Source organism: Myzus persicae, unplaced genomic scaffold, assembly GCF_001856785.1.
Source record: "Myzus persicae strain clone G006 unplaced genomic scaffold, MPER_G0061.0, whole genome shotgun sequence".
Classification (NCBI taxonomy): domain Eukaryota; kingdom Metazoa; phylum Arthropoda; class Insecta; order Hemiptera; family Aphididae; genus Myzus; species Myzus persicae.
The window spans coordinates 161,812-189,039 of NW_019104444.1; the positions used below are offsets into that span (position 1 = coordinate 161,812).

General features: G+C 29.5%; 1 protein-coding gene across 7 annotated transcripts in view; it reads left to right on the forward strand.

Annotated features, from left to right (window-relative positions):
• The window catches only part of LOC111042201 (facilitated trehalose transporter Tret1-2 homolog), a 76,860-nt gene that overhangs the window by 15,716 nt on the left and 33,916 nt on the right, over positions 1 to 27,228 (forward strand). For 3 of the 7 annotated variants that reach the window (XM_022326737.1, XM_022326736.1, XM_022326742.1), the window contains exon 2: positions 17,249 to 17,432. In XM_022326737.1, coding sequence (XP_022182429.1) covers positions 17,249 to 17,432 — 184 coding nt within the window. Of the gene's footprint in view, positions 1 to 1,799; positions 1,886 to 9,027; positions 9,118 to 12,918; positions 13,417 to 17,248; positions 17,433 to 27,228 lie in introns of those variants that run through there. The other 4 variants (XM_022326739.1, XM_022326741.1, XM_022326740.1 and 1 more) reach the window with 4 other exon arrangements.

A 27,228-nucleotide genomic window follows, 5' to 3' on the forward strand; every position in this document is an offset into this window, starting at 1 on the left:
TATTATCGCTCAACGCTCTGAGCGTCATGTATTGAGCTCCAGCCACGTCGATGACAATGGCAGCGGTGGCAATAACTTCGCTTTGCATGTCGTCGCGAGACCTTGTGTGACGATTAAAGTCATAATGTGTAGTTATTGTGACGGGCAAACATATAATGTAAAACACGACAAAATATCTCCCAAACCATATCATTAGAACTATACGACCTATCTATAATATGCAGTGTTGTGCCCATATGACACCGCAAAGCGAGTATTATATTATGTCATTATTAAAGGTACATTCAATAATGATTCAATGTTGGTATACTATAACCGAAAAATCGTTATGAAATAAATAATTTTTGAGTGAAAAGTTAACTCCAGTGATAATATATTATACAGATAATGTCAGATATAGAAGAGTCGTCAGCGGCTCGCGGCTGCAGTATTGTCTCGACAAAGTTCTCTCTCGAGAAAATAAGCTTCATTATAATATAGATAGATAAACGAAAACTGTTAAAAACAATTATTCTACTTGAACAAGACGACCCTGCACGACGATATTATTTCCATCGAATTACACTAAACTTTCGTACTCCGTCTTACATACTTGTGATATAATTGTTCATTGATATATTGATAATTTCACTATCTAACACTGTAGCAGCTCAAACGTAAACCCATGTCTCTCGTATTCATATTTATATGAAATTAATGACAAAAACAAGATGTTTTTCTCTAGTTATTTACAGTTTAAGAGAAAAATATGGGTACATAAAAATATCACGTTAGTACATTTCACACGTATTTACAATTTTTAAACGAGGAAAACATCGGCGAAGTAGAAGAACGTAATAATTACTAATATACGTATATTACTATACTACGTATATACTAAAAAAAAAATATATTCAACGCTGGGGCCGAGCCAACATTTTAATTTATATGATCATATAGATCAATGTTTACTTCAAAACTAATTTTATAAAAATATTTTTTTTAAATATTTTAGTATTGATATCTGTTCAACAACTGACAAATTTGACATGATATTATGTTTCACACGTCTAAGACAATAAGCTAACGAGTGCAGGCGTTGCGTCCTCTTATAAAAGTGAAAGTTATCCTTCTATTACTACTAACAACTATGACGTAAATGTCAGACTTAAATTTAAAAAAAAAATTATAACCATTCTTTTAATCGATTCTCGCATAGATTCGAATACTTACGAAATCGAATCATAGAAATAAATTTGATGAAAATTAGAGTGTTTAAATAATTTATTTAATTATGTGCTTATTCGCTTGATTTTTATGTCGGGTAAATTGTATACTTCTGGTGGACTACTGGACTCGTTCACATTACCATTACTAAACCAATTAAGAGTCAAAATACCTAAATCATTAGTCTTTCGAAAAAGATAAAAACGTATTCCACATTCCTACTAGCGCATATATATTGGCTGGAAATTCGATATACTAAAATATTTCAACGTTAAAACATCAAAACTATTGTTGACACGATACTATTTTACTACTCTTCTATTTAGTTGTTATTAGAACATTTTATAACATTTGTTCGAATAAATATGCCTAAAGAGGTTTGGACCATTCACGAATAAAGTAACAACTGTTTACATTTGTTACTGCAGGACATGTCTTTCGTCAGTTTTGTATAAATCATTTATTGTACCTATCCATAATTATTAACATATTACATGGTTTTTAATTTTTTTTGCCTTATTAACTATCGATCCTATTTTAATGGGTTAATTAATGGGACGTCTTATGTGATTTTAATAATCGATTTTCAATGTAATAATACGCATTTATAATGCATCAGTTGTATTTACGGTGTCGTGTAGTGAACATTAGTTTTAATACATTGTCTTCGTGATCCCAGGTAAGAAATGTCACCAATAATTTATTTTTATTCAAACCATATGTTAAAGCCTGAGATTTTTCACTTGACAGTTGATGCCTGTATAGATTGCCCAATCACTGATCCAAATCTATGACATTTTGGCACACGATTTACGTCGTATGTTGCCATTCAATGTTTCATATTGCCTATGACGAATGACATACATCATAATAATATTTTATATTATCAATACATAATAATTTATAGTTATTAATATAAGTTGGTACACAATATATGATAGTTAAATTCACTTCAGAAAACGATGGTTTTAAGCATGATAGTTTGAAAAGAATAATAATTATTATGTGCAGTACATACGACGAAATCTGCGTGGCGTTATAAAACAATTCAGAAAATACTTTTGATTTACGAAATACCTGAGATAGTGTCTAACGCCATTAGTAGAGATGATACGAGTTTGAAAATTTATAAGACAAAAGGTATTTTAAATTTAAATATATATTGTCGTTTATTGTTGTACTACAATATATAATAGTATATAGTACCTAATACTTTCAGTTTGTTTTAATTGTCGGCTATTGCCAACCTACATAATATACATACACATTGTGCAGTGTGCACCCTATATAATCATGATTGCAATATTATATTCCGAGTGACGAGCAAATTTTTCTGACTGTCTTTTTTACAATACATAAACGAAAACAGCAAGAAAACACTTAAACTAATCCAAAGTAGATGTGGAAAAGTTATATTTATAATATGCTCATTTCAAATTTTGAAACAAGTTTATCCTTTTTTTTTTTGGATTTTGATTTTTGCGTGGAACTAAGAAGTTGCAATACAATTGAACGGCGTCTTCATTTTTATGTCTTCTCCTATATAGTAAAAGAATTCTAAAGTCCTACCGAAATCGTACTTTGGAGTTTGGAGTGGTGGTCACACAATGATAATGAATCATTGGAACAACAATAATTGACATGCTACATTTTGACCAGAATTTATATCTATGTTAGGGACAGTTTATATTGACGGCTATCGTACTTATACGTTTTACTTAATTTGTTCACTTTCACGACAACAATTTGTTCACACAATATATTATTTGGCCACTATATTTTATCACGAGCCTCGAATGTAGGCTACTCGTGGTTATTTGACAGTAAGAATTACCTATAAATAACTGAAGGGCGAGAAAACTATGGTAATTTTTTCTACTGGTAACTTTGGAAAACATTCAATGAAAAATTTAGAAAAAAATAGAAAAAAAAAAAGATTAAAAAATGTATATAAACTGATTAATTTTTATTGAATCCGAATACTATACATTTTTCGAGACTTCTATCGAATGCAAAAATACAAATTGTAAGTACCTAAATTGGGCTATGATAATTTGCACTTTCGTCCCAGTGGACCATCCTAAACAGTTACTCTTCCAGAGTCAATTTTATTATGATCAGTTGGACCCCATTTGACGATGTGTTCCATTTCCGATTAAATAACTACTATAGTGGTTATTATGGCTTCTAAAAGGTGAACAGTATTTGTAAAATAACACGCGTTTAAGTGTGCAAGCTTATATATACTTGTATTTATGTTATATTAACGATGTATTAGTGTACATATTTTAATAAATCTTATCCTTTATTAATTATTAATAATTAAACACACTAGTTTGGTTTAATCATTAAAATAAAGTTGTAACTCTGTACCTGGATGGTTTTTAAAAAAATTTGGAATAATTTTAAAAAGTGACGTCTCTTGGCTTAAAATTTTGGAAAATCTATCAGAATAAGCGTAATATTCGATAAAAACATGATAGTTTCTCTCAATAAAATTAAAGTTCTTTCATCTATTATAAATTACGATAGGTACAAACTAATTATTTAAATGCCTATTTGACTTTAAATAATTGTTCGATTTTTAAACATCGGCTTGAATCATGTTATCGGCATTATTCTTAAATGTTGATTAGTATACTTCACTGTTTATTCCCTTAGAATAGCCACAATTCTAAATAATACAATAGTTAATATGAGTACTTATATCAAAATAATATATGAGTGTATATTTAAGCGTACCTACTTTCGATTGAAAATAGTATAAATTATGTTGACGAGTAGGTATGTATAATATGTGTTTAGTTCTGCGTGAATAACGTAACTATCGTTCTATGATTGATTATGATTAACGATTTTTGTATAGGTACCGTACATTTTCGACGAGTTCTCACTTGTTCTTTGCGTACGCCTCTGTGGCGCCGTTAAATCACTGCGCTTGACGCACCTACTACGCACTAGTTTCGCAAGTTTCGTTCACAGTTTATGATATACAGGATGATTCAACAACAATGCTCACCCCCATTTTTTAATTTGATAATTAATCCATACGTCTGTTCTAACTCAGGTCTAGGTACTAAGGTTAATTGTAATAGTACATATTATTACTAAATAATAGTCTACGATAATAGGTTTAGAGGATATGTGAGGGCTATGATAGCTTAAAAATGATGGTAATTAATATAAAAAAATTACAGTTTTTAAGGTTTTACTTGGTCTAAGCTATCCGAACTCAGAGTATAATAAGTAGGTTTACTCTAGAACCTATACTTATAATCGTGATATATTACGTCCGTTTTAAATTTTATATAAAACCATTAGGTATTAAGGACGATTATTCTTCATACATAAAGATTAATAACTCAGAAAATGCTCGTTAGAATTTCGATTTAGATGCAATTTAAGTAAGAAATATTTTCAAAAAAAATATCCAATAAACAATTCACGGATTCTAATCGAAAAAAAAATCACCATAGGCTATTCCTGAAATCATAAAAAATCAAAGTAGTTGAAAAAAAGGATATAAGAATGGTAAAAAAAAATCAAAAATTCACTATTAAAGGATAAAAGTGGGGTTGGCATGCTGGACGAATCACTCTGTATATTGTTATGTATTTTCGAGTATTGTTGGAATAACGGTGAAATTTTTGAAAAATGTCGAGATAAACGATTCAGCATTAAGGGTGCTCGAGACGCGTTTCATATCAGATTAAATACAAAACAATGTACCTGTGTTGTAGTACCTGTACAATATGTGTATATGCATGCGGCATACACGGTGGTATTATTTATTTAGATGAAACCACTCGCGAAGCCTAATCGCAAAACACTCGAATTCGATTTCGAGTGATCCGACTGCGGCGCAGAGGACGTTCCCAAGGTATCACGCGTTGCCGGTTTATTCGATCGGCGTATAGTAATAGTATATAATTATAATTTATTATTATACGATATTTTATAGTTTTAATAGCTGTTTCGATGTTATGACATCGGGACCGCTATCTGCAGCGCATAATAATATAATAATATGATATTAAAATTACAATGTCGAATACGATACAAATTCGGGCTTATCAAACGCTAGTCGACTACCGACCACGGATCGTCACGTGCGCGCGGGTATAGACGTAATTTTATTATGCGTGATGTCTACTCGTATTCGTGCATGAACCTATATAATAATAATAATAATACACCGTAGGTACTGTGATCTCCGAAAACCCCTCTACGCTTTAGAGAAAATTGAAAAAATATATATATAATCATAATGTTTTATGCGTAGGTAACTGTTGAAGATATTATTTAATGGTATACTTCATAATAACGAGTGAGAATGTGAGACGACTTATGATGATGGCGATGATATACCGGCGTTTTAAACCTCCTAATAACAGGAGTCAGCTGTAATAGAGATATTGCCATCGCGTATAATATAAGTAATAACTATACTAAACTGTCAGTGTCCTGTGTGGGAACACGTACCTATTGGTTCTGTCGTCCGCTGTTGGGAGGTGTCTGCTAATTGAGATTAAACATTTGCATAAATCTTATTGTACAGTTTGTGATAAACAGTACCTATATAACAGTGTACTCCGAACTCGCCACGATATTATACATCATAATGTGTGTACAACATTATTCGTAGGTGTCCATTATGGCATTATAATATAATATAACTGTTATTATTCTCACCGTCGTCGTATAATATAATATAATATAATATATGGAAATGTGCAGTTTAGAAAGGGTCGGCCGATCTCCGGGCGAGCGGCTGCTGCTGTGCGCGCGGCGACACGTCGTCGAAACGTCTGTCATTTCGCGAGCGAATGACGTCCGCCGCGGCCGACTTACCTCACACCGAGGCGACGATATCATTGTACACCGAGATCGGCGAGATCGTATGCGATTGTTGGATAAACACATATCATTATATTATTGTAATAGTCGTATATTATTGTATCTTGGGTACCTATATATTATTATATTGTATAGAGTCGTGTGCGCGCACTCGCACAGGCGAAAACGTTATCACGGCGGTCGCGAGGCGATCTAATTTCAGATAACACGGTTGCGAAAATATTATTATTGTGCGCTATTACTATTATATTATGGGCAGACGATTATTGTCTCGACCCGCGGCTTGTCGTCGTCGATTCGCCGGAGATGGCTCAGGTTCGATCGATTATTCTTGTAATATCATATATTATTATATAATTTTTATGATGATATATCACTAGCTGTTGCGTTGAAAAACCAACTAGGTGCCTAAATAACTATATGACCGATATACGATGTAAGCTCGTCGAGGAATAATACGTATTCTAGGTCTAGGTGGATCAACCAGTGGGCGCCGATAACACACGGTAACGATGGTAACCTATAATATTTGAAACCACGATGTATTGATGATAGGACAAAATATTAATATCAAAACTATACTCTCGATAACTCAAAAACTTTTGAGGAACCTTGCATACAGTTGCATGCTTTTTTATTCAGTGACAAAAGTTTCAACTGACTACAAATTTCTATATGTACCTACGTAATTCAAAATTTAAACGAGTAATTTTTCAGTTCATAAAGTGTTTGGACTATTTTTACAAATCATAAATATTGATTGATTAATATATTAATTACTGAAATATTAAGCTCATCGTAACCCCAATCTACCAAACCGAAGAACATGGAACTATTGTTCTTAGTACACAATGTTTAATAACACAGAAAATACTAGTTCGAATTTTGATTTTGATACTTCAATATTTCCGATGAAATTATATCAGCTAAGTAATTATTTATAGAACAAAATGATAACTACTTGAAAAATTTTGTTTGAATCTCCGCGGGGTATACTGCTTAGGTAGACAAAACAAAACTCAAGAATTTAAAAATACGGTCTTTAGATATACTTAAGAATTTAAGAAATCAGATATTGAACGACTACACTATCGAACAGTCATCTTGTATATACTTTAACTCAAGTTTAAAAGAGATATTTATTATATTATTAAGTCCTACTTATCGCTGAAATCGGCGTTTTTGTATCCGGAACTTTAAGCGTCGATCTCATAATTGTTGAATGATTTCCGGTTTATTTTTATGATAATTCTCTGTAGATATATTCGATTAATATCGTTCTAATTATTATAAATTCACTGCAATAATGATTGCATTTTATTGTGAGTTATTATTACACACTATTATAACGCAGGCAGACACAAAGTAGCTAATTGCAGAATTATGCGACAAATAAAAATAACACTCTTCGGTAGGTATTTGTAAGAATAGCCTTCCGACTTAAATGTATTTTATTGAAACAAAAACTAGGTTAAGGATTCTTTTAAATCCACTTCTTCCGGCGACAAGTTTATTTTATTTCGCGTACGTAACGCTCGAGTCTATATATACGGATGTTAGCGTAGAACTAAAAATCCTTTTATTATATTAAATAATATATACATATACTACTAAATACTCGTTACTCTATTTCAAAAATTATAATAAATGTATATCCTGTGTAGTTGGTAATGATTATTGTGGCAAATGTTCCACGTATTTACTCGTTATTTAAGACTTTTAAACGAAATTGTTTTGTTGCTTCCCACAAAATGATACATTTTTAGTGTAGCTGTATAGGTATCTAAGAAATGAATACACTTCAGAGTACGCCTATACTCGCCCACTATTTGAGAAGTTTTATACAGACAACTTTAATTAAACATTAAGAAAAAATTTTAATTCAAAATTTTAAATGCATTTAAAATTTTTAATTCAGAATAACTATTCACTAGTGGTGGTCCCTTGTTAGTAGCTGTTTCGTGATAACGAAATTAAACTGCTACGTGTGAAAAAGATCCACTTATGATAGAAGTACACTTCATAGTTCATAAATCAAATTTATATGCCAAACAGAAGGCAATATTTAATAGTTAATATTATGTTGTAGTGTAATTGTTATTTCTTTTTTGAAATCATTAATAAAAACAGAGTTATCAGTTTAAAAAACATGAAAAAACGGGTTTTAAAACAATAACAAGTTTTTCATATTATTATCAATAGATTTAAGGCGGAAGAAAATTCTGTATCGTATATAAATTTAGTTTCTCAACTATGAAATTATAGTTTGAGTGGTTTATTTTCACACAAAACGGTTCGTACAAATATTTTTTCGTTCTGTTAATACTCACATAATATATTTGATATTTTAATATAATATTTAAATGATGTAATTTCAGTGAATTGTTTTCAATAATTAAAATATTTTTTTCCAAGAACCTTGAAAAGGTCGACGAAGTTATCAACCTGTATAATAAATGATATCGGAAAATTGTTAAACTTGTAAGTTAATTTTTAGTACTTTTTAATTGTTTCAAGAGTGTATTTTTTTAAATAATTTAACTCACCCAGATAAATTCTATTGTACTTAAATCGGTTACTCAGACGATTTTCAATCGCGATATTCAATATTAATATATTTTGTATATACACAACGATTACAGTTACTTTTACACATGTTAAAGATTACAATACAATTACGCGTACACTGTGTTTGTATTTTAAGAACAGTTTTGGCGAAAAACATTTTTTTTTTTCATGCTAAAATTACACTTTACGTTTTAAGTGCAATAATAGTTATTTATTGTAGGTATTGTTAATTATGAAGGTTTGATCAAACTACCTATCCGTCAGCGGTTATTAAAAATAAACCAGTATTTATATTACTACTAAAATCTACTCGAAATGAACCTAATCTTGGTTTATATATACATTTAAAAAAAAGTAGTGTCGAGAGTCAAGTGTGATTATCTTAAACTTAATTCAACACGCGACCAAGTGGGTATACCTAGTTGAATATGGATACCAGTTGGTTGCTGTTCTCGTACGTTTCTGTCTACTTTTATTGAATAAAAGGTAAGTTAGTGTTTGCGTTAATAAACTCGTTTGTCTGTTTTCATTTATTTATTTTTTCCGAATTTTCGTACTAATTGTTATGAAAAAATGTAAATTTTAATACGATAACCTAAACACCAACTACAATATAAAGGGAATTAATTACCATAGAATTAATGAGATTTATTATTAATATTATCATTTGAAATTATTTTTTAATATAACGCCACACATGACTATAATATTATTATTCACTTATTTCGTTGTAATTATTTATTATTATTTTAACAGTCACGCTCACGCAGTAAATAATTGTATCTATAGTGTTTATTATATAGTGACAGTACTTATAATATAGTTATTAATATAATAACTATACTCTCTCGATCACGCAATATCTCTGTTAGGTTAAATTATTTTTTATTAATCTATTATAGAATAGGTAATATTGAAAACAAAGCATTGCGCAATGTTTAGGTACCTACCAAGTACCTGAAATAAGTCCCAGGTCCTAAAATCATCACTGCACTAATCTAGAAATTTTTAATGATTTCGCTACAAACTGAAACTGTATATCAGACTTCGTCTATGATATTCTCAAAATCTATTCGATTTTAAAATATAACCAAGAATGCAGCATTATAATAGAGACTACTTTCCAGTCGATGGAGGATGTGGTTACGTGTAACTTTTTATGAGCTGAAAAAAAGTTTTCCGAAATATAACAAAAAATAATGTGTAACGGCTGGTTGAAAAATTATTAGATTTTTCGTTCTCTTCTAGGAATCGAAAATTATTGATAAATAGGTACTAGTACATTTTGTTATTAATTTAAAAAAAATATAAAACTATTATGGAATTTAAACATTTTTTAGTATAGAAACGCTAGCGTACGCCGAGTACCGTACGAGTTACACGTAATTCTTATCACTATCGCTTATCACGGCGTGCATTAGTATCTCCTCACGCACTGCTGATATTAGTAATTGTTAAATAGCTGAACTATTAAATCTAATAAACAGTTTATCCAAATATTAAGAACGTAACACATTATAATGTAAACAGTTTTAAAAAAAAAAAATCATGTGTGTCTACAACATAATATTATACAGGATCTAAATGATTCAAGAAATTATTCAATATCAATACCAAAACACGCAATTTTAACATAATATTTATCATAACCTTCGAAGCGCTGCCCTTCAAAACACACACACACACACAATATGTACATAATATGCACTGTACAGTATACAGACGCGCGTACATTTAGGTAAATTCAATAGACCAAACGAAAATTAATCTCATAATTTTTTTTTTCCGGTAAATAAATTTAAGTAATTATATTATAGATGTTAGTTATATTCTATTTTCAAGGAGGGATTTCATTTTTAAATAGACAACTGATTTTGAAAAGTATACAAACTGAACGACGTTACGTCGATTTTTATTTTATATACCATTATTTATACCTACCTTACATCAATACTTATATGATACTTACTCAACGTTGATTTCATACTTCTAATCTCATTTACACCGGTGAGGCGCCATTTGAGATTTAAATACGAAACGATTTTTAATTATATATGCAATTTAAGATTGTGCAGATTTGATTTATATTACTACAAACAAATTTGAATATTATGATATACTATGTAGATAGGTATGTGTTTTTGTGTTAGTACCTTTATAAATTATTGACATACCTGCCTCTAAATTGGCACATTCTAGATACGTTACGTTATGAAGATTCTATTTTAACAATAAAATTATCTATTTAAATAAAACAGTTAAAATCAAAAAACCGTTTACGAACCATCATTTTCAAACACTCACACTATTGACAGTCTCTGAGTTCACGATTATCCTATTTGACCTCCTTATTCGCAAGCCGAGTGAATAGGTTTAAAACAATAGACGTTAAATGTACATAAGCGAATAAAATGAAAATATTTTTCATAAATACTATTTTTACATAGCACCGACTTATTATACTTCACGTGTATTTGATTGAATGTATATTATATAATACGTGTGAAAGAACATTAATCATCATTGTTACCTTACATGTGCAATTGTTGAGGTCGTATAGTGTTATAGCCACGTAGAGAAACATTGGCAGGAATTGGGTATTGTTTTAAAGGAGTTTAATACATTTTGACATTGTTTTTCTATGAAGTTGAAAGGTTAGGTGGTCACCCCTTCCCAATTACAGTGTATACGGTTAACAAAACGACTACAAACATGATTTAAAGACTTGTTTAGGTTATTCTTCTTAAATTGTGAACGATAATTATTTAATATATCATTAACAGTGGGTTATTACAATGCGTCTTAAAAAGTGCAAACATTTGGTGCGCCTATATAGGATGATCATTTTAATGATCGAGGTACTTGCGTATTGTAAACAATTATATACTATTATTATTATATTATATTGACTGTGAAATTATTGTTGTTCAATCGTCTACAGTGTTGGTGATAATTTTATAATTGCACTTTACAATAGGCTACTTGTATTATTCGCTCACACACTATTATATAAATCGTCAAATTCAAAATACACTTTGCGCTCACGATTAAGCCCACAAATTGTCCAAGTTTAATCAAATAATAGTAATAACTAATAATACAAATTACATATTATGAATCAATGTGCACATATATAGGTACCAAATCATAAAAGATCACGTCCAGCTATATGACCGTATATAAAATTGATATTGTGTATACAGTGTGCGAATATTACGAAGACCTTGTATGTATATCTTCGCATTTTGCTCAGTCCCTAAAACCGTTATGCACCATACTAAAAGTGTTTAACTGCACTTAATCGCTTTATATATTTTACGTGATCAGAAGCTTTTCGTGCAACAGGTACTAAGAAGGTTCCGAATCTATTTAAGTCAATTTCGCAAAAGATCAAACGCAGTATTGGATGTGTTTTTGAACAATGTTCAAAATATGGCAAAAAATAATTCAAAGCTTCATCCGTAAAAGAGCTCGAAATGTAAAACTACCATCTATTATGTATAATACGAGAAGTCGAGAACTTATGTCCGGTCTGTTATACTTCTATATATTACCTGTATATACTTTTTAGGTATTTCCTGCCTCTTCGTTGCGATCACTTATCGAATGCAATTTACATTGCAGTGGTCGTTTGTCCATTGTTTTGGATGGTCTGAGGAGGGGGGTCGATAATTCATAAATGGAAAATTATACATTACTAATCTTTTTAATTTCCAAAACGTAATTATTAATAATATAAAATAATAAAAACATTTTTTTTATGGGTGGGAACCTCTCGTTACGACGATCATTGCCCCTCCATCGCCCCCGGGGCCCCACCACATCTCACAAGGACGTGCCTGACACCACGGAGACGTGCGTTCAGGTTAAATATTATATTATCCCATATATTTTATTACTGTAGTTACAATTGCTACAAAAAAAAAAAAACGAAAAAATTTCATAAAAAATTTAGTGCGTTATCACACACCACAAACATATACACGCACACGCACGCGGCTCACACGATGTCGACAGTCTTATCGGGTGTGCGTTTAAGCGGCCACGACGTCTATATTACAATAATAATAATAATATAATATAGGCACATATCAACGACGACGACGATGATTATTATTATTATTATTATCATACTTTAACGAGACTTTATCATTACTATATTATTATTGTTGTAATAATTGTCAATAATAATTGTAATCGCGTCGTGTGACTGGCGGTTTTTTTTTTCATTTTTTTTATCGCAAACCGTTTCCATCACCGCCGCCGCCGCCGCCGCCGCCGCTCCGTGCGACAGACTCGCGTATCACTGTACGATCGGTCGGCAGGGCAGCGAAATCCGTTCGACGCTGCAGCAGGCGTCAAGTCCTCGCCGGTCGTAAACCATACTACACGACAACAATAATATAATATAAATTGTTTTGTAGACGCGTGTGTGTTCGAAACTAAATCATAATAATATAATCCGTCGCCGTTTCGCCGCCGTCCGCGCCCGGGAGATCGTATGTATTGTTATAATAACATAATACAATTATTGTTATAATAATAATATATAAACCCTCTCGTGGCTTGACCGAAGACCGTGGTGCGAAAAAATCAATTAGGCGGACGGCGGCCGACCTCTCGTGCAGCATCACGAGCTCCATTACAAGTGACACCCACACGCGACATCGTCTGCTTCCGTTTCCGATTTACATCGATCGCCGTTGTCTCGTACACGCCACTCGTATTGCCGCTGCTCCAGGAGGTGCTGGCTCAGCTGGTCGTCTTCTTCGTTGTCAGGTAGAGGTAACGTTAGAAAAACGAACACCCCCCGCGCTCCTCCCCCGAACAATGGCGCCTGTGCTTTCTATTTTTATTTTTGTTTTGTGCGTTACGACTATTATACAACTGTAAAACTCGCTGGCAGACGTCCTTAACGTCGTCCTAGTGATGGACGCCCGAGGGCTACAGTTGTTAATTCTAAATATGCATTGGCTCTCATGATATGGATTTGATCGATGCTGATGTACAGACATCGTGTCGTAACGATGACAGTTTGAATAGCGTAGAACGGTAATGCTAAGTTCTCGATTTTTAAAAAAAAAATATCAGAACGCCTGCATGCCCGCAGTTCTTAATAACAAAGTATTATGTTTAAGATCAACTAGAAATTCAATGATAATAATCCCTTTGTGCAATTTATTACACTATTTATGTTTACAATATTTTAGTTAGGCTACCATTAGGTTTAGGTCAACGGTCGTCGCTTTGTTTGAGTTGTAATACAGAATTTGAGCGTGAATATAATATTATGAAGTTTACGCATTTTTTTTTTGCTCTATTTAAAATTAAGTTACATATCATTCACAACATTGGTTAAAACTATAAAAAAAGTAATCAAATATAAATTGTGTACCTACCTATAATGTTACATTATTGACGTCGTTGTACACAATAATAAAAAGTTTGAAGGCACTATTTTTTTTAAATTTGCAATTTAAGTTGAAAAAAATTTGTGACATATAATTTTAAGATAAATACTCTTTAGCTTCGTCACTTTGACTATACCAAAAAGCTCAACTTCTTAAAAAACTACAAATATCAATAATACATTTTAAATACTCCTATACGTACATTATTCGGTTGTCATATTATTAGTGGTAACCACATAACATGATTAGTGAAATGATGGCAAAGTAATATAACATTATAACTATATTATAATAATACTGTCAATCGTACGATGGACTAAAATTATGTTTTTAATAGTCCTCGTTATAATTTCGATGTTATTGAAATGCTACACACGTTATACTCTGTAGATAAGTGACAAAATCGCATTATCGCATCATTCAGAAGTCATTATCTTTAGTCGATTATTACAGAAGTTATATTACTTTACATTCGTATCCAACACTTCGCATAACGTAAAGGTTAACATAATTATTGAATTTATTTTCAAATATATCCTTGATTTTCATCACATTTTCAAATGATTATTTTAATTTTTCTTTTTTTTTATAATGACTTGTTTATTTTTAACAAAAATGTTACACAAACATCACAATGAATAAATACATAAAATAAGTATTATAATCAAAGAATATTATTCCAAAAAAGTAATCATTCGTGATTCGTTATTGAAGATTAAAATTATTGGTTTCATTTTAAAATAATTGGCTTATTTTCGATTTTTTACTCATTGCACCTAATAACGTTTACTTCTTGGTGTATGATTAGTTTTACTGTGGGAAAATGCGATAAATACTTTGAGTTAACGATTCGTATTTAATCGTACATAATGACGAAGGCGTGGTGATTTGTACATACACTATAGTATAATAATTTATTCTCTTTAAAAATATTGATGTCCTAAACTGATGTCACATAGCTAAGACATTTCAGCTGCATCTGTTGTGCTTGAAATGTATTAAATAACTTGTATGGGCAATTGCGGCATTAGAGCAGTGCTAAAATATTAATTATTGTTTAATTGTTAAAAATTAAATGCAAGAAAGCCTTGATAAAAGTATTGTATTTAACAATCCACTTATAATTATTAACTTTAATCTTAATAAATTACAGTTAACAAATACACAATTGTTGATTCAGTTGTAATAATGTATTGTATCATTTATGGAAGACAAATGTTGCTATTTTACCTAACAGTAAGTTGTACCTATATAGTCATGTCAATGTCTACGTTAAGTGAAAAAAATCCTAAAGCATTGATACCATATTATATTTTTCTGCAGCATGATGAATGATGATAACAAAATTATTTATCACGAGCTGACGTGTTGTGCAACACTAACAATTATCACAATGGTTTCACAAAAACCATAAAACTCATTAGAGTTGAATTTTTTATAAAATTCTATAGTACGGTTTTAATCACATTGGTGTATGAATCATACTTGGGAATTTTCACAATGCATACCACTACTACTGCACTGCAGTTTAATTTATTAAAACAGAGAGAGAGGTATAATCGTTTAACGGTACACCTAAATATTTTTCATTAAACGCGTGTTTTAATTATAAACCTAATAATAATATAATATTTATACCGATCGGATAACAAAGACGTATATATTTTAATGCATACCCCATAATATTACTAGATTAATAGTTTAATAATTGTTAATCAATAAGAACTTATTAAAGAATGGAAGTAAACAGTATAGGGTCTATTAAGTATGACTATAACTTTGTATGTGCATACACGATTGGACATGTTTAATCTACCGTACAGTAGGTATTAATAAGCACACAAAGTGTTCTAATTGCGATAAAGTTAAAATAGGTAGAATATTACAAATTCGTTGTTTTTAAAATTAGAATTAATCGAAAACCTTATGGACCTCGGTGATACAAATTTGAAATTCACAATAAATTATACAACACAAAAGTAGTAAATTGTTCTGATAAAAAAAAAACTACAAACTTAGGTTGAGTATAATATAAACCCGGTAAACTTTCTAAACAACGTATTTCTTTCCTATGCAATTGTTTTCTATTATATTTAACATTTTTAGTTTTCAGAAGTGTAACGTTATCATAAACGATGATAATATTCAAATAATTTTTGTTACAATAACTATAACACGGTAATAGCCGTTGGTTCGAGATAAACTTGCTGTGCCCATTCGTTTTTTATCGTTTTGGTTGTTATAAAATATTATCATGTTATATTGTCCTGTCACGCTCAACAGCCCAGTTTGACAGCGGAAACAGAAGCGGACTGAATTCAGAAAGTTGTAGACCATAAGTATCTAGATTCTTCCCATCTCACCTGGTCATCGATAATCCACTGTCACTTTCCGCGTCTGTTCTCCCTCCACAACTGATGAGAGTGGCTGCCGACATTTCCCTCATAACTATATACTATCCATGGCATGTCTGCTTCGAAAGTCACCAAATCTATCTACTCAATATATTTTTACGAAAGTGCAAATGCTGAAATCCATTACCGGATGAAAATTTGATAAATCATTTTTACCTGTCGAGAGAGGAAATTCAAAAAAAAAATTAATTTTAAATGAGAATATTATGATGCACGTTCAATACATTATTTCTTGTAAAATGATAATTTATTTTTATACTTTCTTAAAAAAAAAAAAAATGATTCCATCTTGTGTTTGGAATTGAAAATTCACAATTAATACAATTCGACGACACGTGCCATAATAATAATAATAATAATAATAATAATAATAATATGTAATTAATTTCAATTCTTCTACACACATTTGTCTCCAACGTAGACTAAATTGCCTATACTTAACTCCTTAAAATATGTGTTCTGTTTATTATGATTTTTATGGATGTCATTTATGTATTCGATTTATCAATAGTTACAATTCATATATTTCTTTTAAGGATTTAATAAACATAAGATTATGTACCACTACAGTTACCCTTATAACTATTATATTATTATAGGTTACCAAAAATTGACCAAATTTATTTTCAAGACCCCCCCCCCCTCTCCCCACCATACAATGTTTGTTGTTTAGTGTTTTAACTTCATGTTACCATATTAAATATTTTATTTAAGTGTTAAACGATTGTATAAAAATTAAATTGGTAAACTTTTTTAAATCTAAATTTATTAATTTAATGTATTTGTATTAAGGTGCCGTCGGGCCAGATTCAGCCAAGATGACCTCCTGGGATTCATATCTAGCAGTAGCAACGTTTCTGTCATCGCCTGAAGAATTTATGGGATGGTTCGTCGGATTCGTTTCCCTCTTCAGTACAAACCTCTTAAGACCATTGAGGCTAGCGTTAACATCATCTAACAAAAATGCAACCAAAAAGTAAGAACAAAAAAATATAGTCAAAAATAAGAATAATTCTTATTGGAGTAAAGAATGCATTAAAAATTCAACTAAAACAAATACGTATTCCTCAATTGATGTTTATTCGTAAAATTATGGAGAAACAACGTGATTATTTTCTTATTAAATTTATTTATCCTCCATGAGACGATTCGTATTTGAATTTATGAGTGAATTTTTAATGTAAACTCCAATCGAAAGACAAAATTGATTGATTGATGAAAAAATAAAAATAGTCATTCGATACTTGCGATCCTATAACTCTAAAATAGCTCTTTATGATTACGAGTTAATCATTATATATAGCGTTATGATAATATAGGCATTGACTTTATATTCATGGACGGAAATCGGGTAAAATTAATTGAGGAAATGTTAGCCCACCTTACGTTTGAAATTTGAAAATATCTATGAATTTGAAAAAAAAATATTTTAATGCTTCTTGTGTAAAACACAGTAATAATTATGTAATAGATAATATTGAAAAAGTTTTGTTTTCACTACGTATTTGAGATAATCAGATTGAAGAATTTAGGTATTTGTTTTATAATGATTAACAGTGTGATTATATAAATACGTTTCATCATCACTTTGGGGGACGTTTCTAATAGAATTTTCGATCGTCCTTTAACTATGAATTCTTAAAAGGGTGGTTGGAAGACTTTTATGAAGACTAGTGGAGAAGGTGCTTAGCCTGAGAAACTTCGCCCGAATTCCGTCAATGGTATACTTGTTAGTCCGGTTTTATATGGACATTTACAATGGCACAATACGTGTCAACTGTCAGTTAACTATTGTGTCAATATTATCATCATCATCATCGTCATCATCAGTATTGTTCATAACAATTGGTAGTATTGTTGTAGGTTTATTTACAACGATTTAACATCATAGTAGTTTAGGAACTTTAAGAATAATATTATGCTTCAAATATGTGCGCCGACCATCTGTGTGGGTATGCAATGCTAGTCACGCACTTGTGCACGTGTGGAAGCATACTGCGTTACTGCCGGCTCACAACAGATGAAACAATTTTTGCCTATAATTAATACGCCGTTGTTTTAAATATAAATTTAAACGTTTTTGTATTTCAACGAATAAACATGAATTATACACATCGATCAATTTTTATGGTGAATAATAATACATTTAAAAAGAAATTTCATTGGTAGGGATTTTATCGCAAACAAATAACCCAGTATACCTAGGTACTAAATAGCCGCTGCGGTATATTATGTACAGATACTGCCGGAATACACTGTTTTATGTTATTTTAAAATTTAATGAATTATTTGAAACATTATCTGTGGACAGGTAGCCGTCATGATAACATAGATTTAATTATTTTCGGACCGATTAAATTAAAATATTATGTTATATTTTTTATATTTATTATTATTTTGCTAAATAATTATGCCTGTTCAATCTACTTTCATAGTTACATATTATACCTCTGAGTTGTGAGTTATTGATTTTTCAAAAACAAAATATCTGAAACTAGGAAATGACTGATGGTATTGGACTTTTACGGATATTATCGGTCAAGTTGTATCATATAATGCAAACATCAATTTTTCGAGTCACTATCAAGTTACTAAATATATGAAATACTAAAACTTAATAGTACTACTTGTATATACCGATAAAAGAGTAATTCGAGAGCCAGCTGTTGTGAGAATTAATAGAAAAGTGTGTATAAAAACAATTGAGCTTTTAATTAGTGTTTAGTGTTTTCATTACAATTTTTGCAGTTTCACCGTTAGTATCAACAATCCCGAAAATAATAGTTACAATTGTTCGTTGTGAGTAGTAAAAGTACAGAAAAAAAACACAAATGAAACTTAATAAAAAATAAAAAATAAAACATTTTAAAAGTCAACGACCCGCAGTTTAGTTGACTTTATCTTTAATCCATAAAATCTAGTAGTATATAATATTTATAATAAAACAATAATGCGGCAACTATGAAACAAATAGTCGTAAATAAAATTAGTAAATTATGATTTAGGTACAGTTTTTACCTTTTACTCAAAACGATTTCAACACAGTTATAATCAATTTTGTTCGTATTAACCTTGTTTTGCTTTCCCTGAAAATAAAAATGTCATTGAATTCAATTAACGATTTTATAAATAATATAGCTTACAACAAATACAATTTTTCAAAAGTAAATAATACAAAATGTTTGATAACATCGTACTTAAATATTTTAAAACTAAACGTGTTAGATAATATGAACAAGTTTAAACTTTAAGTAAGAAGACGATAAATGAAAATTAACCAATATAATAGGTGTTATTTTATTTTTATTTTTATTGATTTGTTGACGTGAGAAGTTAAAATATTAAAATATCATAGAAAATGATTATCTTTACATTTGAAATAACAAACGTATTAACATATACTTGCACATTGTTACTGTGTGTACTTATATAATATTTAAAATTATAAAAATTATTCGTTTACGTAATAACATATAAAATGTAGGTTAAATAGGTACTCAGAATCGTAAAAGATTAACTGACTTTATTAAATATGTAAGTTGTACAACTATAATGTCTGTTATTACTTCATGGATTAATCTATCTTTCGGTAGTTACACACAAATATAACCACAACACTGATATTTCGTTTAAAAACATTATTAAATGATAAATAAATTATTTGATAGAATATATTTATTAATAATGTCAGTCCTGTCTTATAAGGCTTAATATTGTGTTTAACGTACTTACAAGTTACAAAGATTAATAAACATTTTATAAAAAAATAAATGACTAATATTATAGTTGATAGGATTTATTTGTTCTATCAAAATGCTTAAAAACATAACTATGCCATAAATTATATAGTATTTAGTCATTAATCTCACCATTGTCAAATATAAAATTGTGTTAGGTATCAAGTTCCACATACAAAAGTGGTTATAGTTTTAAAAAAGACCATCCATGTAGCCTGTTATTTGCTAATTTAACATACCTAATACTATTGTTTCCGCGTATAGCTAATGTAATTTTTTAAACGCCTAATACGCCTTTACCATATTCTTAAAAAAAAATTTCAAATCTTGACAATTTTTCTCCATTTTCCATTTTCCTTTAAGAAGATAGGTATTCAGAATAAAAATTATGTTTAACAATATTTTATTAAAGGGTCGTTTTATAAGCCGTATATATAGTGTTTTTTTTTAACTAGATGCCCCCCCCCTCTCTGTTAGAGATTTTTGAGAATACAAATATTTAAGACTTTATATCGACTGTGATAATACATGTACCTATGAATGAATAATTTATGTTTTAAACAGTTAAGCTTTTAAGCAATCGAGCTATCGAAGTTTAATTGTAAAATTGAATTATGTTTTAATGTCAACATTCGTATTCAGTGATGACACATTGATGATTATGTACTTTTTATATTTACTCATAATTATTATACTTTTATAATTGTTTATAATTAGTATTACTCCTAGTTGCGTTTTTTTTTTTTTTTTGTATTAGTAGTCTGTTTTTAATAATAATTAATTAAATTAAATACAGGCAAATAGAACAATTAATCTTATGCTCTCACAAAATAATTTTCATGTCAAAAATATCAATAAATTCTATTATTTCAATGAAATCATGTTTATTGTGATACTTAATAGAATACCTACTGTATAGGACCATTAGATATCACTGGTACACATGTGCTGATATTACTGGGCAATTGAATTATTTAATTGTATAATATTTTTAATTCATCAATTAATTACTATAAATAATAATAATATTTGTATTAATCCGTTATTATTATCTATAATACACATTAAAATGTAAAAGATTTAATTTTTAAAATGTAGACAGGTTAATTTTATTATAATATAGGCCCCATATTCCCTATATCGTATTGCATTACGTATGATTACATACACAATTGATTTTAATTTCCAATTTATTAATTATCGAATTATTAATTCTATGTCCACCTTTACTATATGTATGGTCAGCGTAATAATACAACTATTATTACGCTGATCATTTTATAACGATTTGCCAATTTTCATATAATTGAGTGTCACTATATATTGACTCACGTCCTACAGACGTTGCGGTAAATATTTAAACACGCAATCGCTTTCGAAAATGACAGAAAATCATTGAATCCGTAAAAAAATCGTCGAAAAGGAAAAATATCAGTAGGTGCGTGTTTACAGTCGCCGAGTCATTAAATTACAATTATTCACAAGAATCCCTTGAAATGATTTTTATAATAATAATCATAATATTATATTGTATCGAAAACATCGTACACGAAACGTTTACAATAGAGAAATCGCACAAAATTGCAGTAGTAGGAAGTATACTATAGGAACTCGTAGTAGCTGCGATCGTTCGGTGACATAACCACCTGCAGCTACACGATTTCGTATGATTTGTTGGCTAATATTTTTGTTATTTTACAGCTACATTATTTCGTACAACCTTTGCTACAATACAATACGGTACCGCTTAATGATATTATAATTTATGAAGTCGAATAATTAGGTTTTTTATTACACGGCGTGTTATCATTGGATTCGTTGATTCGTACGAATTACTAATAGATATAGATGTCTCCGTTAATAATTTAATTGATTTGACCAACTATTCAGTCGAGTATTGAGAGCTCGAATCTCATGGGGAATGAAAACAAATGTATTTGACTTCAAGTTATTTAACTCAAACATAAGTAAAAACATCTTCAAGAGGCGAGAAAAAAATTCGAGGTTTTCGAGTTATCGAAACATTACTGTATTTCTAAAAACGTCCCATGGTTTTTCAACAACAATAATATTGTTGTGTATGGTTTTGCAAAAGATATACAGAATAACGGTGGACAATGTACCCATAATATTACAGTAATATATAAATCGTGTCGAGAAAATAGGGTTTTGTTTCTCTTTCGTAGCAGTCGCATAACTCGAGAGTATCGAAAGGCTGCCTTTGACGGTGGCATTATTATTAGTTGTTACAAATAAATATTAATATTAATTTGTAGGTGGTACAACGCCGTAAGAATACTGAATACAGAATTAATATTATAATTGCAATATAAACACCGTATTATTATTATTTATAATAGCACGATTCAATGTTTGTCTCTATATACATACGCGTCGCGCTTTTTGAACGGAAAAACATTTGATTATAATGACATATTAAGCGACACGATGTACACCGATCGCATAATTCGTACGTTTTCGTTATTATACTATTGTCCTACCTATTTGTATGTATAATAATTTAAATAAATTCATCGTTGTGGCAGCAATGCACTCTACCCATGACTTAATATTTATTTTCTTAATATCAATTCGCGTCCTTGTCGAAAAGCATAATTAGATACTATATAATATGAATACTACTACATACTTATATGTATATACATTAGGTATATATAGGCCATATTATAGTTCGACAGTGTCAATAGCCCCCGTGTCGCTGTTGCACTAAAACGGTAACACCGATACCTACTACAAGTGTTTTATCGAAAACCACGTGAAAATCGTTTTCTAGTCTCAACCGTCTGTCGGACGATTGTTTGTACTCGGGGGCAATGATAAATCCGTTAATATCATTAAATATAATAATTACATTACGTATAGGCAATAATATTTAACATAGGCTACCATAATATAATAGTGCTTCAGCTGTTACACAACAATTAATCAATACCTACAACGGTAACATTCGAAAAGCACATGTTGTTGATCGATCGATAAACGCGTTTCTCAGTATATTTGACCGTTCTCGTTAAATGTTTTCAAACTGTACAGAGTGATAATGATGCAGCGATGAAATGCACGTTTTGTTTGAGTATTAAAACTAAAATAATCGATTATCAAGATATTTGTGCATTACATGAGCACAAAGAAAATACTATACTCAGTCTTTTATATTACACGTTTTTCTCTATAATGTATTATAATACTATACACGATATATTTATGTAAAAATGGCAACTGATGTTTTAAAATGTGTCCAACAGATAACCGACTGTTACTTTTACAATGAGATTTTTCCGGAAACGTTTTCGCGTGAGCATTAGTTTTTTTTATAGTAGTTAGAGGGTTTCATTTCTGAGCTGAATTCCAATAAAACCTTTTAGGACGAATTAAGTCCCTGGTTGTTTTAAGGTATAAGTATATACTAATAACCAAGTACCGTTAAACTTAAAGAAAAAAAACCTTCCTTTCTAAATGTACAGACTTTAGGAGTGTAACAAAAAAATCTACAGGTGTGGTTAAAAATGCTTGTTATTTTTTGTTAATTTTGAAAAATCTGATTAATGTGTGTACTGTGTAATATATTACGTGTAATTCAATTGAACCTCATAAACTAAAATGTGTAAAATAATAGCTCAAATTGTTACTACCTACCAAACAAAATCCAAAATGTCCGTCGTATATAATAATTAGCCAAAGCTTAAAATATTGTAATCATTTTTAAAATTGTATGAACGATTTCATACATAGTCATCTCTTATATGTTATTGTTGATTTTATATTTACTTTAAAAAATCCTAGGGCTCAATAAATTAGTATATTTTTAGTTTTTCAATCGTGGACTTAATTGGTACCTACATTTTTCGTTTATACTTGGGATTCAATTCCATTATTTTTTTCCAGTTAAGGTATTGGGACTTAATTAGTAGGTATATGCACCGAGTCAGTATAGCCAATATACTTTCAGGAGTATACAGTATACCTCAACTATCAATTAAAAGTTGACACATATGATTCTCGAACATTGCTGAATTAGTAAAGATAAATATTTTTAGATTTTCCTCATAGTCATCTGTTAAAATTGAAGAAAAACAATGTCATTTTTACGATTCAAATGATTTAACTATGCGCGTATTTACTATTTTGGTAATTTCAAGAAAACAAAAATTATAATAATCATAACAATTATTTAAATTATCCCTGGTAAGCTGTTAAAGTAGAACAACTAGCCAACATCAGTTTTACTTTCTCAAACAATCACTCTGTACACCTAGATAGAAACATCTCGAGAAAAACACCTACAGCAAACCATACAGATGTGGTTTGTACAGTGTACATATTAAATGTATAATATGACCGTAGGTGCAAAAATCAAAGTAGGTTGACCTCTAATGAGATCGATATTCAATTAAAACTAATTAAATACGGTAAAATTAATAGTCTATAGAGTATTATATAGACGAACATATAATGATAAAATCTTACTTATAAAAACCTATTATTATTTTGACAAATACCTATACAAATTACCATCTTTTATTGCACGTTTGGTTTAAATATTAATAAACCGATGGTTTCAATATTTTTATTACCAAACAAAATTCATTTTTTCATTATGGAATAATATTAAAGAAACGTCTTCGATGTTATGACAATCATAAATTATTTTTTATCTGTTCGTGATGAGAATGATAAGGGAGACGATGACACTATCTCCGGTCATGGGTGTATGTGCAATAGGTGCGATTTTATACCTTATACTATTATAGTGACCACTAAGTTTTTACTTTTTAATTGTACGTGACTCAACTAAAATATTTTTTCTGTTGTCCAATATTAGTTTTTAAAGGTTTCTAGTTGATTTTCAACTCTACCAATGGTTATTTACTTATTTATTCAATAATACAATTTTAACTCGAATATAGTTACTTAACGTACGAAAGCGAACCATTATCTTTAAATAAGTATTAATATTTACTCAAATCAGAAATATTAAACAACAAAAATACTGAACAAAAGTATTTAATAACAATTTTGTGACTAAAATATATTAATTGAAGTTAAACAAAAATCATTGTTTTAGAAAAATTACATATTATTTAAATTTAAAATCCAGAGAAAAAATTATACAACTATTTCAATAATTTTGATATTGGTATTTAAATACAAAATGTGATGAGACCAATACACTCATGAGCATGTTGACGTCGACTTGTCATGTTGGGAAAGTCGTAGTCATAGTATAGGATATTCGATTATAAAATATATACAATAGTTTTTCTGTCTCTTTTTTATGGGACTCTTGAGTTATTAAGTGAGTATGCATAATTCTTTTAAAAAAATATTATTTCCTTGAGTATTTATATTCCATTGAAATTATATAAGGAAAATAGTCTTGATACTCCTGATCCATAAAAGGGTAATTCATGAATAGAAAGACTCATTGTAAGTATACAAGAACAATTACACAATACACATTTCACATTAAGCTAATAATATTCTATTTATTTTTTTTACCATTACATGACGTATTTATTCAATGTAATATAAGTGTGTGACAAAAATATTTATATATTATATCTACGGTTTAATACTCAATGAGATAATTTTCCTAATTTATCTTTACATTTAAATAATTTCTTTCTATAAATCATAGGTTTATATATATATATATATATATATTAAAAAATAAAGGACATAATACTACATTTAAACATATTTTTTTGTTAAAACGGGAAACTAGCTTCTGCTATTTAATTGTATAGATGTTAAACAGTATATACTCTATCATTGAGTATATATAGGTCAATGTAATGAGTAATAACTAATAATATAGGGATGTATTCAATTTGAATACGAGAGATCATTGTGTGAGAAAAAAAACTATTCCTTTCGAATAAGATAAGTGGAGTCAGATTTTAGATTCTGAGGCGGGTCGATGAATGCATAATGCATTCAATTCATAAAGAAGTTTTACAATGATAACTGTTTTAAAAAATGAATATTTTCAACACCTTTTGTAGAAATTAAACTGTTTGAATATTGAATTACGGGGGTGGTTTCTGGTTTAACAATGGACTCTTTTAATTTTTAATTTATGTTACAATAAATTTTTTTGTAAGAAAAATTGCTTAAAAATTGAATAGAAAGTTCCTATTAAGTATTATTCTTACCAAAATTAAATCGTATTGAATTTAAATAGTTAGATTTTTTTTTTTAATAAGCGCCGAAGTACATACGTTTACGAAATTCTCCGAATTATTTTGTAGTTGAAAATTCATAACATTTTTAATTTTACTTTTTGTATTATAAGTTATAAAAAAATAATCAAAACTAATATTTTATAATTGCATTAGATCATTTTAGTATAGTAATAAACATTTTAGTTGAGGAAAAGTGATGAGCAAAATAATATTGTATGTAACCTTTGCCAATAATATAAAACCTAAGTTAATCATGCCAATTTTGCATAAACAATATGTGTAATATACCTAATATGAAAAGTATTTTTAAATAGATAAGATGTGTGGTATCCTTTACATCGTATTTAATTAGGTACCTACTAAACTATTGAACAAAATATCATATTTGTTTAATTGTTGTGATTAAAACTGATTTTCTACTACGGGTTAATCCAGATTACGTTCAGACATTGTTGACTTAATAATATCATATCTGCTTTGGTATGTCGAAACTTTCGACTACGTAAAACAATAATAATCACTTTCAACTTGAAAGTAATCATTATTCACTACTGGTAATCATTATACCCGTACATGTAATCATTATTAAAAATATATTACATTATAGATTATTATACATTTTTTCTTCATAAATTATAAATGCATTCAACTCATATCAAGTAATAAGTTGTCACAATGACAATGTATTCCAAATATTGATTTTAATTGATTACTATTCTCATGATATCAGTCTACAAACTTAATAATTTTGTCGTGTATACAAATATCAGAGTTTGATAAATTCAAAACTTCGTGACAAGTTAAGCTCATGATCTTATCAAATCTTGAA